Raw genomic sequence first — 15,277 nt, forward strand, 5'->3', positions numbered from 1 at the left:
CTGAAAGAAAAGAAAATCTCCAAACTACTCTTTTTGTACCCTCCTGCTGGATTCATCTTGGAAACAGACTTATAGATAGTATATGCCTACATATAACTTTTGCATATTTTAATATTTAAAAGCACACAGTTATTAGGTATTGAGACTGGTGAAAATTTCCTCAGATAATGGTTAGAAACATAGCAGAATGGTAAAACAACTCTGAGATACTCTAAATTATTTTAAGAAAGGACATGGAATTGGAAGGCTTATATTTAAGTGTCAATGACTTTTTAGAAGCTGTGTGGTCTTAGATACATGTTTCAATCTGAGTCTTCTCACAGAGCTGTAATAAGATATAAAATAAAACTACAAATGAATTCCAAAGCACTTTCTAAAGTGTATAATACTATCCAAAGTTTGTTCTTCCTTAGGAAGAATTAATTCCATTTCTGGGATTTTCATTTTACTGTTCCAGGAAAATAAAGGTACTTGAACAAGAGCAAACAGAGAATTGTTTTACAAATAAAGGGAAATCACTTTATATTGAATTCTTAACTAATGGATGTTTATGAAGCATTCTAAAAAGCAGGCTGGTTTACCAAATTATGATTAGACCCATCCCTGATGCTAAGCTTCCCAAATGGTAAACCTGGCAAATACATGGAATAGCTTGGGACACTTGGAGCCCCAGAGTAGTTACTATAAGTGAACCCCAAAGAGTTTTGTCATCTCTCTCTCTCAAAGTATTATAGAAGCATTTTGTATGCATAAAATGCCACGGAAAAGGTTGGCAAATATTGCCGAGTAGTGAGTATGACAAATTAGATACAGAGTTCTGAAGAAAATTAAATTGGTAATACCTAATTCTAATTTTAAATAATTTTCCTTGTGATATACGTATCACAGATTTCAGGGCATGTACTCAGATTTTTACATGACGAGAGCTCCATGATCAAAAAAAAAAAAAAAAAGTCTATATGTTTACTGGCTTTAGGCAAGTAAACAGAAGATAGCAGTTTAAAAGAGAAGGGGAACCCACTGACGAGTAAAGGTTAGGAAGAATCAAGAAAGCACACAATTAAAACAACAAAAGACCATCCAAAAGACATAGCCCAAACTCCTTAACCTGGCATTTATTCCGTAATTTATCTCCTAATTATCTTTCCACTCCTCTACATTTTTTCTGCACTCTCCATCTCTTTACCTTCTTCCTTGCTGTTCCTACTTAAGTGCTACCCATCTATCACTCCCTGAAGCTTTTTTTTTCTTTTTTTGTTACTGACTATTGAACCCCCTCTGCCACTGTGTTACATTCACATCCACAGGATCTCGCAAAGTTAATGCTTAGGACCTCACTAATTGGCCTTCAATTTGAGATCTTCCTGCGTCAGCCTCCCGACTTGCTGGAATTACAGGTGTGCACCACCGTGCCCGATATGATGCTGTTATCTTCTTATTAAATTACTTCCATTAGCTCTCTACATCTTATTAATATTTTAATAGGCTACCTCTAGGGGAGTACGCGTCTTCTGTCCGTGAGGATCTATTTTACCTCCTCTTCTACTTTTTGGTGTATCTTTAACATTGATTTGAATGACCTACACCAACCTGCACTATAAATGGGTTCAGATGGGACTACTATGAAATTCTGCTCCCACTCTTGAGCAATAGGAAATTTCTTTGACACGACCACATGACCACCCAGAATCCACCCAGAATCGTACCGGCCTGTAGAGCTCGACCAACAATGCCGACAATTTGCAAGGTTAGGCTGCACAGGCCAAAACTGATCAGTACTCAAGCTCTCGAAGAAGCCACGTAGTCTAATGGGGGCGCATGCTTGTAACAGTTTTCCCAACTGTCCTCCCTTCTGATCGCCTCACTTTAAATGAGACCACTCCTTTTGAGTAACCTCACTCAAAATTCATTAGGCAAAGCGCAGTGGGAAAAGATCTGCAATTTGGAGGTAAACATTGAAGAAGAAGTGAGCGAGGAACCCCAACTTCAGACGCTTCTCACTTCCGCTCCCCGCCCCACGACACATACGTCACATCGACGGCGCGACGCAACGCCCGGCCCCGCCCCCCCACGGCCTACGCTCGCCAGGCTCTGCGGCGAGCTTGATGGCGGCGCGGCTGCTCTCACACGCACTGGTGGAAGGAGAGGCCGAGCTCTCGGCTCAGCATGGTGTCTCGGGTACTGCAGCCCACTGCAGAGCAACTTCGGGTCATCTTGTTACATGGGGCTCCACCTCCAGGCTTCCCGCGACAGCTTGAATCACGATAAATTTAGCTCCGCCCGTTGACTCCACGTCTTGGACCTTTATTTATGAGGGAAGGCGGGCTTTACAGGCGAGGCACTCCCACTCTGCCTCTCTGTAGGCTCACCGGTTGACGCCCTAGCCAATCACGGAGCATGGCGTGTTGTAGAGGCCAATCGGAAAGGTCAGTGGCATTAAGACTTGCTCTTGACCGCTCCTTCTCCGCCTTTGGGTGCGTGGTAGGGTTAGCTGTAACTGGATTGTTTTCCTACTTGGAATGAATCCGGCGCCATCGCGTGTTTTGTGAGGCCAGTTCTGAGAATATGAAGCAGAGAGGAAGGGCCAAAATTGAGGCGAATATGAAGCATGCGGATGGGACTTCGGGTGCGATCTCTGAAACTGGAGGGTATGTATGGGAAAGGATATGAAGGGGACAAATAAAACGTGGTGCCCTACATGTTGAAGACAGAATCTGGGCAAATATAAAATGATTTACTGAGCTGCACATCGTTTTCCTTTTACTTAATCTTGTAGCTAGCTCTCTGATTCGGAGACAATGTAGGAGATGTTGTCATGGTTGGCGTTAAAAATGTGATTTCGGAGGAGCTTGAGCGAAGAGTATGAAGTGAGCATGCTCCGACATTCAAAGAACCCCTTTCCGAAAGCTACTTTGCTACGATGAGGAGTCAAGGAAATAAGGTAAGTTTTCCTGGGGGTTTGGGAAGCCTTCAGTGCAGTGCAGTAGCAGTCATGGAGGCAGGAGAGAAAGGGCAGTCATGTCATTTTGGTTGGAAATGGGGCACTCGTAGGTTTCAGAATTTGAGATGGTCAGTTTTCAAGGAAGAAAGAAAATAGGCCAAATGAGGGCACAATATTTTTGTCTTTGAAAAGTATAGCCATAGCATATTAAGTGGTTCTGTTTTAATCCTGCATAGTGTTGGAGGCCACTTTTAGAAAAAACAGCAGTGTTAATCTAGCTTACATAATTCCAAATTTCCAGACCTAAAAGATTGATTGCTTCTTGTTTTCCTTTTTGATTATTTGGTCTAGATTCCAGCCAAAAAGATTCGTATCAAGGTATTATTTATATCTACTTTCCATTATAATGTGCTCATTTCTTATCTGAATGAAATTAATAGAGATTTGCTTATGTTTTATTAAAAATTATGGTGTAGAGATAGTTCATGAACTTTGGAAAGATTATCATCTGGGGAATGGGCAGAGCAAACGTTTGCTTGGCTGTTAAGATGTACAACAAAGACTAGAAGCTGGGTAAAAATATTGGGGCAGTTGGTTGGGCTATTATTATTATTGAGTACTATTCTAGTACTCGAATTAAGACCTGAATTAGGCTAAATGGAAATAGTAACATTGTTTTAAATTACCTTTAAGGAAAAAATTGGTTGCCTTATATATTTGTAACAGTAAAAGAGATAAGTACCATATAATTAACAGATTTAATGTATACAGTTCAGTTAGACTTTAGTATTTGCTCAGAGTTGAGCAACTATCACTGCACTGAATTTTAGAACACTCTTTTCTTTTGATATAGTATGGGGTCTGACTATATTGCCCAGGTTGGTGTTCAAGTGGGGTTCAAGTGATCCTCCTGCCCCAGCTTCCAGAATTGCCTTGGACTATGGGTCCCTTGCCTGGCCCATATGAGAACATTTTTATCACCCAAAAAAGAAACCCCATTCTTTTTAGCTATATCTCCCTCTCTCCTGTCCCTCGAGGCAACCAATTTACTTTTCTTTGTGGACTGAACTGTTCATTGTACTTCATCTAGATAATAAACTAACATGAGAAATTATGTGACTGGCTTCTTTAATGTACAATGTTCTCAGTTCATCCATGTTGTAACATGTATCAGTACTTAATTATGTTTTTATCACTGAATTTTTTCCCATTGTATAGATATACCACATTTTATTTATCCATTAGTGATGTACATTTGTGTTAACAGTATTTTGGGTTATTATGAGTAAGGATGCTGTAAACATTAATGTACAAGTTCTACACGGCACGGACATAAGTTTTTTTTGTTGTTGTTGTTTTCTTGGTGCTGGGGATTGAACCCAGGGACTTGTGCATGTAATGCAAGCACTCTATCAACTGAGCTATATCCCTAGCCCCATAAGTTTTTGTTTCTTTTGATTACACATAAGAATGGATTTCTGGGTCATATAGTAATTATGTTTAACTTCTTGAGGAGCTTCAGGACTATATTCCAAAGTTACTGTACCATGTTACATTCCCACCTGGAGTGGATGAGGTTTCCAATTTTGCCACAAAAATCATAAGCCTCAAGTATTCCATTGTGGTGGTTGCCCTTTTTTTTTTTTTTTAAAGGATTCAATACTTTGTAGGGAACCCACTAGAGGATGTTCCTTGAGTTCAAAGACAATGTATAAGGTGATTTTCAGTCCTTAGCACATGTGTTTCTGCTATAATGTTAAATGTGTTCCTGAAGAAAAGAACTTAATTTCAGCAAAATTATTCATTTGAAAGTTTACAGAAAAAAAAAAAGGATTAAGGTAGACTACTCAAAATCTATGCAAATTAAAATCACTTGGGGGGGCGGGGTGGGGGGGAGTGATTGCTACCTAAAGAGTGCATTTATGTTCCTACCCAATTTTAGGTAACTTCAAAGCGAAAAGGCCACAGCCGGCATAAAATGGGCAAAATGGAAGGACTGAGACATTGGGAATGGAAGTGGAGTTCTGGCTAATGTGTTCTTAAAATGGTTTACAGCTAATATAACCAGTTGAGAGCCTGAAAAAAGAGATGATGATTCAGGTGGTTTGGGAGCCAGTTAAATATTATGAGAGCATGTATATACAAATAAGCAATCTCCTTTCTTAGGTATATTCTTTGTAGTGTGTGTGTGTGTGTGTGTGTGTGTGTGTAGTAATATATATGATATGTATTGCATATGTATATGTAATACATTTATATAAATTACTGAAGTGATGCTGTGTTCTTTTTGAAAATTTGTAGAACATTTATAAGAAAGTTCATTTTATGGTTAGAGTACTCTACCTTGTGTTCTTTTTTTTCTAGATATTTTAATTTTTCTAGGTGGAAGTGGTAATTACTAATTGTAAACAAGTTACTGAGAACTGACAGTTCTATAGTAGAATGTCAGATTTACTTAAATATCATAAGCCTATTTAAAAAAACAATAAAACTCACTTTACAGAAGCCAGAAAGAAGAGGTCACTGCTCTAGATAGTCTCAGAATACTTCAGTATAGGGAAATATTTAATAAAACTTTTTTGTGCCTTTTGTTGTTTAGTGGTGACATTGAGGCTCTCAATTTGATCATTTGGTTATATCTTTCCTTTAGTGACTTCATATCCGGTGATTAAATATTTTCACTGCTGTTCACATAATGAACCGTTGTGATTATTGAATACTTAAATGAGGATATGTAAGCCTTATTAAAGATGGTGTTAATTGTAAAAGGCATTGACCATTGCACAAAATAATTTAAAAATACCTCTTTTTCAGGAGATAATGGGAAAAGATGTGGATCTTGGATAAGAAGTCTAAATATTCAGGGAAGGTAGTATATTTTTCTGTTTTATGTGTATTAAGTAGTCCTGAAACTAGCAGCAACTTGGAAAAGGAGGATTGTCGAAGTAAAAAATGGATTTGTAAAGACTGGTGTTATCTTATTACCTATTTTATGGTAGAGTTTATTGGCTACATAGGGAAGAATAACAATGCTTATTGATCAGTTATTGAGCTAAGCTTGAGAGTTGTTTTTTTAAACCTATTTGTTTCTTATAATACCCCTATAAAAGCAGACATATTTTAATTTCTAAGCCCAGTCTTTTGCTTGTTAAGCATATCTTTTCTTCAGATACTTGGCTAATTCTACTAGAAATTTCCAATTTGTTGTCCTGCTATAACTAACTCATTTTTGCTGAATTTTTCATCTTTGAGTTCGCTATGTTTTTTTTCTTCTTCAGAAAGTATTTAGAATTTGAAATTTTTTGGTGACCAAATTTATTTATTTATTTATTTATTTATTTTTTTTTAAAAAACTCTCTTTATTTATGTTAGTTTTTTTCGGCAGACACAACATCTTTGTTTGTATGTGGTGCTGAGGATCGAACCTGGGCCGCAAGCATGCCAGGCGGACGTGCTACCGCTTGAGCCACATCCCCGGTGACCAAATTTAAATGCAGTCCTGAACCTTTTCACTTAATATTTTGCTCTTTGGATACAGATACAGATTTTGTCCTCTTAGTTAACTTTAGTAGGTCAAAATAACAAACTCTTATTATCCCACTGCTTTTGTGGATCACTATTCTGGGAATAGAGTGAGTTATTTTGGCTCAGTGTGGTCTAATGACATGACAGTCATCTGAAGACTTAATTTTTGGGAGAATAGGGCAGCTTCTGAGCGCTCTACTTCTTTGCTGGCTAATGTCTAAAGAATTTAGTTCTTTGCCATATGACCCTCTTCATAGACTATGCCTTCCAAACCATAGCAGGTAGCCTCCCCCAGAGGGCAAGATATAAGAATAAAATACCCAGATAGAAACTTTACGTTTAAAACTTGATCTAGGAAGCATATACCATTTCATCTTTCCTCTTCTGTTATTCATGGAGACATAATAGGAATGGATTATACAGGGGTGTGAATACCAGGAGTTGGTGGTGGGGTATCATCATGGACCCCACAAGGATATCATATATATTTTTTTTAACTTTCAATTTATTACATCAAAAGGATTTAATAGTTGACTCAAGTAAATTAGGTGTATAAGAGCATGTATATCCAAATAAGTAAGTTTTATTATTTCTTGTGCATATGTAGTAATATATACGTAGTATATAACTTGCATATGTGTATATGCTACATATATCATATAAACTACTGAAATAATTCTGTGTTCCATTTTGAAAATTTCTAGAACATAATCAAATTCATCTTACAGAGTACTTTACCTTGATCATATTTTTTAAATAGCTTTTTCTCTTGTTCTAGGTGGATGAGGTAGAAGAAGCTGATGAGAACTAGACTATAACTAGAAATTTGGTTTCTTTAACCCAGTATTTTGCTGAGGTGGCACTAATGAAAATGTTAAACATTCAGTTTAGGTTTTTCCTTTTTTGGTACTGGGGATACTAGGGGCACTTTACCACTGTGCTACATTTCCAGCCCCTTTTATTTTAAGACAGGACCTCTCTCAGTTGCTGAGGCTGGCCTTGAATTTGCGATCTTTCTCTCTGACCCTCCCGAGCTACCTGGATTATAGGCATGCGCCCACTGTCCCCGGCTTATTTACAGTCTTGTAAAGAACATAGTCTAATTACTTATAGGTCTATAAATATTTGCTGGAGGATGGAGTAAAGGTACAGATGTACAGAATCAGTGAAGCATTTTGACCTTTTTCTTCAAGCTTCATTTTTGTTCAATATGATAGGGATACTATACTACAACTTCCCGCTGCTGCCTTTCCCCTCTGTATGTGCTCCTGCCCCTCTTCATTAGCAAATACAGACCATGTCAAGCAATCAGAATGTCCCTTATTATAGAATAATAATTAGTGCCTGATATTTGTAATCTTTTGAATTTTTTTCATCACTGCTGTCAAGTTCGTTAATAGAAACAACCTTCCTTCTTTTCCTGTAAAGTCTTAGTTCTGATAGTTGTGAACGCTTGTCTAATAAGAAAAGCATTATATTAAGCCAGCTATGGTGGGGCATGCCTGTAATCCCAGTGGCTAGGGGGCTGAGACAGGAGGGTTGCAAGTTCAAAACCAGCCTTAGGAAAAGCAAGGCAATAAGCAAACCAGTGAGACTCTGTCTCTAAATAAAAATATAAAATGGGGCTGGGGATGTGGCTTAGTAGTTAAGTACTCCTCGGTTCAACCTCCAGTACCAAAAAAAAAAGATTACATAAAAAGCAAAGAATAAACAGTTTAGAATATCAGGCTTGCTATGGAGAAGATGCTTTCAAGGTAGCATGAGATAGTCTGTAGAAAGTAGATATAATGATACAGTTGAAATAATCTTTGTTCTGATTTATTTTTTCAGTCATAATAAAACTGCAGGTCTGTGTATATGGTCCTGGGGACTGAACCCTGGGGTGCTTTACCACTAAGCTATCTCCCCAACTTTTTTCTTTCTTTCTTTTTTTTCTTTTTTTGAGGAGAGGGTCTTAGAAAGTTTCTGAGGCTGGCCTCAAAACTTGCAATCCTCCTGCTTCAGTTTCCTAAGCTGCTGGGATTTTTAAGGGCTAATCAAAGAAAAAAGAATAGAGCTTCAAATTAAGTATAAATGTCCAATGATTAAACTTTTTCCACTGCTGTTCACATCATGATTTGTTGTGATTAATTTCTGTGGATGAGGACATAATAGAAATAGTCATGAAACTTAAATATATGGTGTAATTTCTATACATTGATTTGCCTGTTTGAATATTTTCCCTTGTAGGACTAAAATTGAAGGTTGTTTTTCTTAGAGAAAATCACTTATTGTATTTATTTGATCAAGAATTAGAAGATTTATATGTAATAAGGTAAGAGGTTTATAAAATAAGTAGTTTTCAAAAAAGAATACAAAGTAAGATGAGAACAAAAGTTTGACATTTAAGTATAATGTAGATATTGTACTTTGAATTAAAGTTCTTTTCTTATTTTAGCTTTCAAAGAAAAATAGAATTTTCCAAATTTATAGGTTGACTCAGGAAAGAAAATTGGAGGGGTAGAAGAAGGGACTTTTAATAGTCATCTTTTCTTAGAAATAATGATAAAATCCTTTCAGGCCTTGAAATTCTTAGAGATCATATTTCCCAGAGTTTACATTTGTTTATTATTTGCTATTCTTTAAATGATTCATACATAATTCCAATGGATGACTATCCAATAACATAATAGGAAAGTGGTAGCTGAGAATCTCAAATCTATTACCAGTTTTGTCATTGTGTCTTTTATCATACCCATTTCCCAAATTTAAAGAACATATACATCCTGCAAAGAGAAATCTTAATAACTTAATTTCTCATTAAATACATACAAAAGATGCTAAACCTAAAAGTTTATATTTTTTTATAGCCCATATGAAAAAGATGTATGAAATAAATGCATCCAAAAACAATAAAGCTAAAACATTAATAGAAGGAATGCTGCTGTTTTGCTAAAATGTAAGCATAGTACTGTACTGGCTGTTAGGGAGCAAACTACACAACTGACCATCTTGTTCCTTGTGGTTATTTTTCTAGAACTTCACTCCTTGAAAACTTGAAGATTATTGAAATGAAAGGGGGAGTCACAATTTTCAAAATAATATTTTTTTGACCATGTATAAATCCTAATTTGAATTGTTCTTTAAATTATCTCCACACGTTGTTCTACCTTTACTGAGTAATTCAGTCTTGAAACTAGCACTCTTTGAGAGAAGTTTTGTTTTTATTTGATCCAGGACAAAACTTGATTAATTTATAGTCAGCTATTAAAAATTGACCTTTCTGAAATGATTATTTTCTTTTTCAGTACAGTAGTCTTAATAGGTACAAGTATCAGTTACTAAAGTATTAACTGAAAATAGTTATATAAATTTTGCTGCTAGTTCTTCAGTTCACAAATTATTTTGCAAATAAAAGATGTACATCATGATCAGTGACCACTCACTTCTTTTAAAGTCTGATGGTGATTGTTTACTAATAATTTATTCAGTCCTTGCACTGATAGCAAAGTGCATAGATTTACTGCTTTCTTGTATCCCAGAGACTGAACTCTTTTTTTTTTTTTTTTTTTTTAATATTTATTTATTTTTTTTAGTTTTCGGCGGACACAACATCTTTGTTTGTATGTGGTGCTGAGGATCGAACCCGGGCCGCACGCATGCCAGGCGAGCGTGCTACCGCTTGAGCCACATCCCCAGCCCGAGACTGAACTCTTTTACAAAAATGGATAATCAAAAGAAGGAATCGGTCAATAAAGATGACAGTGTAGCAAAGAAATGAAAATGGATAATGCTAGAAGTGAAAATGGGTGTGATTAGAAGATTTGAAAGTGTCAGCTGCAAAGCCTGCAGGAAGCTACAGTGTGAACTGCATTGCATATATAGTTAGTTGCCGCCATATCTTAATTTAAATTGTGCTACTAACAGAAAGCCATTTACAGTCAAAATTGAAGACTGATCAAAAACAGATCCCAGTTTGGCTAGCTAGCATTCAGGCCCAAGCACTGTTGTTAGCTGTTGCAATGAAAGAAAATAATTACAATGAAACTGAAAATAAAAATTTTACTGCCAGTAAAGCTGGATTCATTATTTCAGAAGTCAACATGAATTGGTTAATGCTAATCTACTTGGTTAAGTTGCAAACTCAGATAAAGGCACTACTATGAAATTTGTACCCAGATTCCCAGATACAAGTAGTCCTACTTAATGTAGGACTCCATTGAGTCCACCTTGTAGGATTTCAATGCAGTGTTATAGAAGATAGAGTGGACTGGGAAGGAATTTGATACTGCTGCTGGTCAAGAGCCAGTTGAAGAAAAGCCAGATGAGCTTAGTGAAGGTGAACCTCTTGGCATGAGTGATAGAAGTGGTTGTGACATAAAAGATGAACATACCTCAGAGGAAGTGATGCCAGCAAAAACCTTTCACATCAAATTCTCAGAGATAACTTCATGACCTTGAAAGGAAAAAGGGTAAAATTTGTGGTTCCTATGTCAAGGCATAGGAAAGATGTTCAATGCTTATTGTAAGTAATATGAAGACAAGTACTATTTAAACTACTCTTGATAAATTATTTATATTTTTAAAAAACTGTAATTTTCAGCTTCTAATGTTTTTAATTATAGTGAATTAAATGCTAGTTTTACAAAAAAGTTGCAGAGTAATATTTTTGCATTTAAAATAAATATCAAGATTTTAATTTTTTTCTGTGCTTTTTCTTTTTAATTATTATTCTTTTTAGTTATACATGACAGTAGAATATAACTTGACTTATTTATACAAACATGGATTACATTTTATTCTAATTAGGATCCCAGTTTCGTGGGATGTAGAAATTCACTGTGGAGTACTCCTGTATGTACATAGCAAAGTTATGTCAATCATTCCACTGTCTTTCTATTCCGGTCCCACCTCCCTTCCCATCAGAATTAATTTTGGGGGGAGGTACCAGGAATTGAATTCCAGGGTACTTGACCACTGAGCCACACCCCCAGCCCTATTTTGTCTTTTATTTAGAGACAAGGTCTCACTGAGTTGCTTAGCACCTCATAGTTGCTGAGGCTGGCTTTTGAACTCTCAATCCTCCTGCCTCAGCCTCCCTAACAACTGGAATTACAGACCTGTGCTTGGCTGAAAATTAATTTTTTGACCAATTTTAAGGAAACAATAATTATATATTTTCCCAAAGACTTAGATTGCATTGTGCCTGCATTTAAAACACATGAAACCAAATATAAATACACATATCAAGTCTACAGATATTTATTCATATTGCCTTTGTATGCTGAATACCAAAGTTTTGAAATTAAGTTTATAGTATTGGATTTCTCATATTTGGAGTTCATTTATCAATCCATTTGTAGGCCACACCCTAATAGAGTGACAACATTTTCCAGTAAGGTCATAGTAAATATTAGGCTTTGAAGGCCCATGCCATCATGATTACAACTACCCAGCTCTGCCTTTGTATAGCTTAAAGCAGCTATAAACAATAACCATCAAGTGTGAATGTGTACTAATAAAATTTTATTTATGAATACCAAAATTTGAGTCTCAAAAGTCTCTTTTTTTTTTTTTTTTTTTGTACCCAGAGTTGCTTAACCCCTGAGCCACACCCTCAGCCCTTTTTATTTTGTATTTTAGATAGGGTCTTAATTGCTGAGGCTAGCTTTGAACTCATGCTTCTCCTGCCTCAGCTCCCTGAGCCACTGAGATTACAAACATGTGCCAACACTCCTGATTTTAAGATATTTTCTTTCGTACTTTTTCCCCTTTTTCAACTATTCACAAGGCCTGGAATTTTGGGGAAGGAGGCAAGGTTTGGAGGTGACTGATTTATGCTTCAATTATTGTTTTTAGGGTGAGAGTAGGAGTTACAATGAATCTTTCCATACTAATGCACATTTCCAAGTAGCACTCCCTTTGGAATAGGATAAGAAGAAGAGAGTTCAGAAGGTAAACTTTTTCTCTTGGCTCAAAGGATGGTCCCACTTGTGTGTGTGTGTGTGTGTGTGTGTCTCACCGAGTTGCTTAGTGCTTCCCTGTTGCTAAGGCTGGCTTTGGTCATTCTGCCTGAGCCTCCAGAGCTGCTGGGATTACAGGCATGCAGCACTGCACCTAGCTGGATGGTCCCACTTTTTCAGTCAGGTTTTTTGTTGGCCCCTCTAGATAAGCTATAAGTTAGAATGGAAAGTATTTTAGAACATACTCAAAATTAGCCACTGAAAAACTAGTAATATGCTTGAGCTGGTTTATTTCAAACCTGTTGGAAAATATTTTAAAAATTGAGCCGCACATGTAGGAAACTGAAGGTGTTGGGAAGAGTGCAGTGAATTAAAAAAAAAATTCTCCAGTATGGTAGTATTGACCATATTTTATATTTTTGTGTGCAAGAACATTCCAGTTATGGCAGGTGGGCAAGGTTTCCTTAAAGAACTGGCTTTGGATGATAGGTATAATGGAAAGTGAACGGGGGTAGAAGTTAGGAGACATTAGGTTGAGTGCAGGTTTTAATATTTAATGTTTTTCTCTGGTTTGACTATAAAATTATTACTCCCTAAACTCAAAAAGTGCATTGAGGTAACACATCAAGGGTCTGAGGAAAGTAGGAGCATCTCGTGTGAAATGCTTGAGACCAGAAAGATTTTAAGTTTTTTGTACTTGGAAATATTTGCATAGACTTTTCTGATTGAACATCGCTAATCTGAAACCTGAAAAGCTCCTTAATCTGAGCGTTAAGTAGGCGCTCAAAAGTTCTTTATTTTCAGATTGGGGATGCTCAAACTACTACTTGCCCACGGCTAGTTGTAATGGGTCTGGACTTAATGGGATAGTAACTTTAAGGATACTAAAAAATTAACATACCTCGGCCCACTTACGTATGCCCCTTTGGAGCATTAAATCAACTATTTCTACAAATAATCTTTTTTTTTTTTTTTAGAATTTTAGTATTTATTTTTTAGCATTTGGCGGACACAACATCGTTGTTTGTATGTGGTGCTGAGGATCCAACCCGGGCCGCACACATGCCAGGCGAGCGCGCTACCGCTTGAGCCACATCCCCAGCCCTCTACAAATAATCTTTGAGTATGACAAGATCATCCAATTTCAATTCTCAAGACACAAAACTGTAAAAACAGTAGGCAATTTAAAGAGCCCAGGCAAACTGCAATAAGCTCCTTGTAGCCCGATTTTCACGTAGTTTGGCGTTGGCAGTAGCTCAAGGGCTGCTGGTGCCTCACAGGACTACGTGGCATTCCTGCGGGCCACCGCCATAAGCCAGACCGCAATGCCCAGCACGACTTTTCCTTTACCCGTAGTGTGGCTACTGCATCCACACCCTCCGCCCAATCTTACAGAAAAGTGTCTATAACCACACGTGATGCAAACCAGGGCCCCTAAACCTCAGCACTGGACTTGATACCTGACCGGCCTCAACTCCCGGAAGTGCCGTGGCCGACAGCGCGCCGAAGTAGGCGGGGCAAAGCGTTGCACCCGGAAGTGTCGGCCTGCAGGGAGGGGCTGCGGCTGCCACGTTGGAGCGGAACGTGGAGGTGGCCCTGGGCCGGGGAGGAGGGGCGGCGGCGAATCCTGAGAGAGTCTGACCGGCGCGGTGCTAACGCAGAACCGGTCGCTGAGGGTCCCGGGCAGTTGTGTCCGCCTGTTGCCTTCTGCCCTCTTCGACGGCCATCGGGCCTTGAAGTTGTGCCCAGGAAGCTGGGACCCCGGCCTCGGTCTCTGCTGGCTCTGCCAGCCTGAGGCCCGGTCTCTGGTGACTACGCGCCCCTGGTCTTGGTTTCGGGCCCAACGGGACAACGTCAGGCATCGAGACTCCTTCGGTGTTCGTGCCCGTCAACAGCCGCCGACGAGTCCAACGTCTAGCACAAGCTCCCCTGAGGATTACGACAGGGTTTCCTGCCGGGCATTCTCAGCCGGGTTGGTAACTGGAGTTTGAGGTTAGGAGACCTTCGGACCCAGTGCACAAAGAGGTGCGGTACCCAAGGGCGAGGAAAGAAAACAAATCTCAGTTTTATTTCGTTGACTTTAGTTTGGTTGAGATTTTTCGTTTGTATTTGACTTTTTGTCAAATTTAATGGTTCACGGGGTTGAACTGAAAGCTACTATCATTTAACCACAGTTGGATGATTGTAGAAACAATAGTCTCCAATCGCTGCCTAAGGAAACCTCATTAAGTATGGTATGATTTTGCTAATAAGTTGTTATAGTAAATTGTGAGGCAGTTGTAAATTAAGTCAAAATATTGTTTAGATTAATGGCGTTATAAACTTTTCTGTAGTTTAGAGAGTGAATTTTACATAGGTCTTTTTGAACTTACAAACCCCTCCTCCTAAACTGTTCTTTCTACTACAGAAAACTGAAATTTGGCTATCTTTGTTGCAGTTGTAACTGTATTTAATCGGTAATTCGAAGGTCGTCCTTGTATCACAGAATCCTCGTTTTTCTTACATCCTCCTTTTTCATTGGTTAAAGCTTACCCTTCTTTTTAATGGTTCTTCTGTGCTCCTCGTTCCTCTTTACTCCATAATTACAGCTGTAGGAAAGGTTCGTAGGCTTTAAGAACTTCTGGATAACTTGCAGTGCCCCCCCCCCCCCAGTCCTTCTGGATGGACTTTGAACCAAGGGCCCAGGGCCTCCTGCAAGCGCTCACCACTAAGCTATATACCCAGTCCTTTTTATTTTTTGAGACAGGGTCTCGCTAAATTGTCGAGGCTGGCCTCTAATTTGCGATCCTCTTACTTGGCTACTTGAAGTGTTTTTGTAGTTATGAATTTATGTTACACGCATTCATGGTTATTTCGGAAGTGTGAAATG

General features: G+C 38.1%; 2 protein-coding genes and 1 long non-coding RNA gene across 31 annotated transcripts in view; 2 read left to right on the forward strand and 1 right to left on the reverse strand.

Annotated features, from left to right (window-relative positions):
• Thap9 (THAP domain containing 9) overlaps window positions 1-2,460 on the reverse strand; it is a 22,707-nt gene extending 20,247 nt beyond the window's left edge. For all 3 annotated transcript variants that reach the window (XM_046457631.2, XM_058583441.1, XM_058583442.1), the window contains exon 1: window positions 2,134-2,460. In XM_046457631.2, the coding sequence (XP_046313587.1) occupies window positions 2,134-2,213 (80 nt within the window). In that variant the 5' untranslated portion in view covers window positions 2,214-2,460. The remainder of the gene's footprint in view (window positions 1-2,133) is intronic.
• On the forward strand, window positions 2,433-11,149 carry LOC124101577 (uncharacterized). Of its 4 annotated transcripts, XR_009228046.1 has the most exons (7): window positions 2,433-2,648; window positions 2,777-2,941; window positions 3,293-3,319; window positions 4,884-5,107; window positions 5,756-5,810; window positions 8,696-8,780; window positions 10,042-11,149. It is a non-coding gene; the product is annotated as an uncharacterized LOC124101577 (long non-coding RNA). The 4 variants fall into 4 exon arrangements; XR_006854661.2 differs by lacking the exon at window positions 4,884-5,107; XR_009228047.1 differs by lacking the exon at window positions 3,293-3,319.
• A 2,833-nt stretch (window positions 11,150-13,982) lies between these two features.
• Window positions 13,983-15,277, forward strand: part of Sec31a (SEC31 homolog A, COPII coat complex component) — a 63,679-nt gene continuing 62,384 nt past the window's right edge. For 13 of the 24 annotated variants that reach the window (XM_046457665.2, XM_046457666.2, XM_046457670.2 and 10 more), the window contains exon 1: window positions 13,985-14,433. The gene's annotated coding sequence lies outside the window, so the exon portion shown is untranslated. Of the gene's footprint in view, window positions 14,434-15,277 lie in introns of all 24 variants that reach the window. The other 11 variants (XM_058583424.1, XM_058583425.1, XM_058583426.1 and 8 more) reach the window with 2 other exon arrangements.

The sequence above is a fragment of the Marmota monax genome, unplaced genomic scaffold (assembly GCF_021218885.2).
Source record: "Marmota monax isolate L192 unplaced genomic scaffold, Marmota_monax_Labrador192_F-V1.1 WCK01_AAM20220418_F8-fsc00128, whole genome shotgun sequence".
In the NCBI taxonomy this organism is placed as follows: domain Eukaryota; kingdom Metazoa; phylum Chordata; class Mammalia; order Rodentia; family Sciuridae; genus Marmota; species Marmota monax.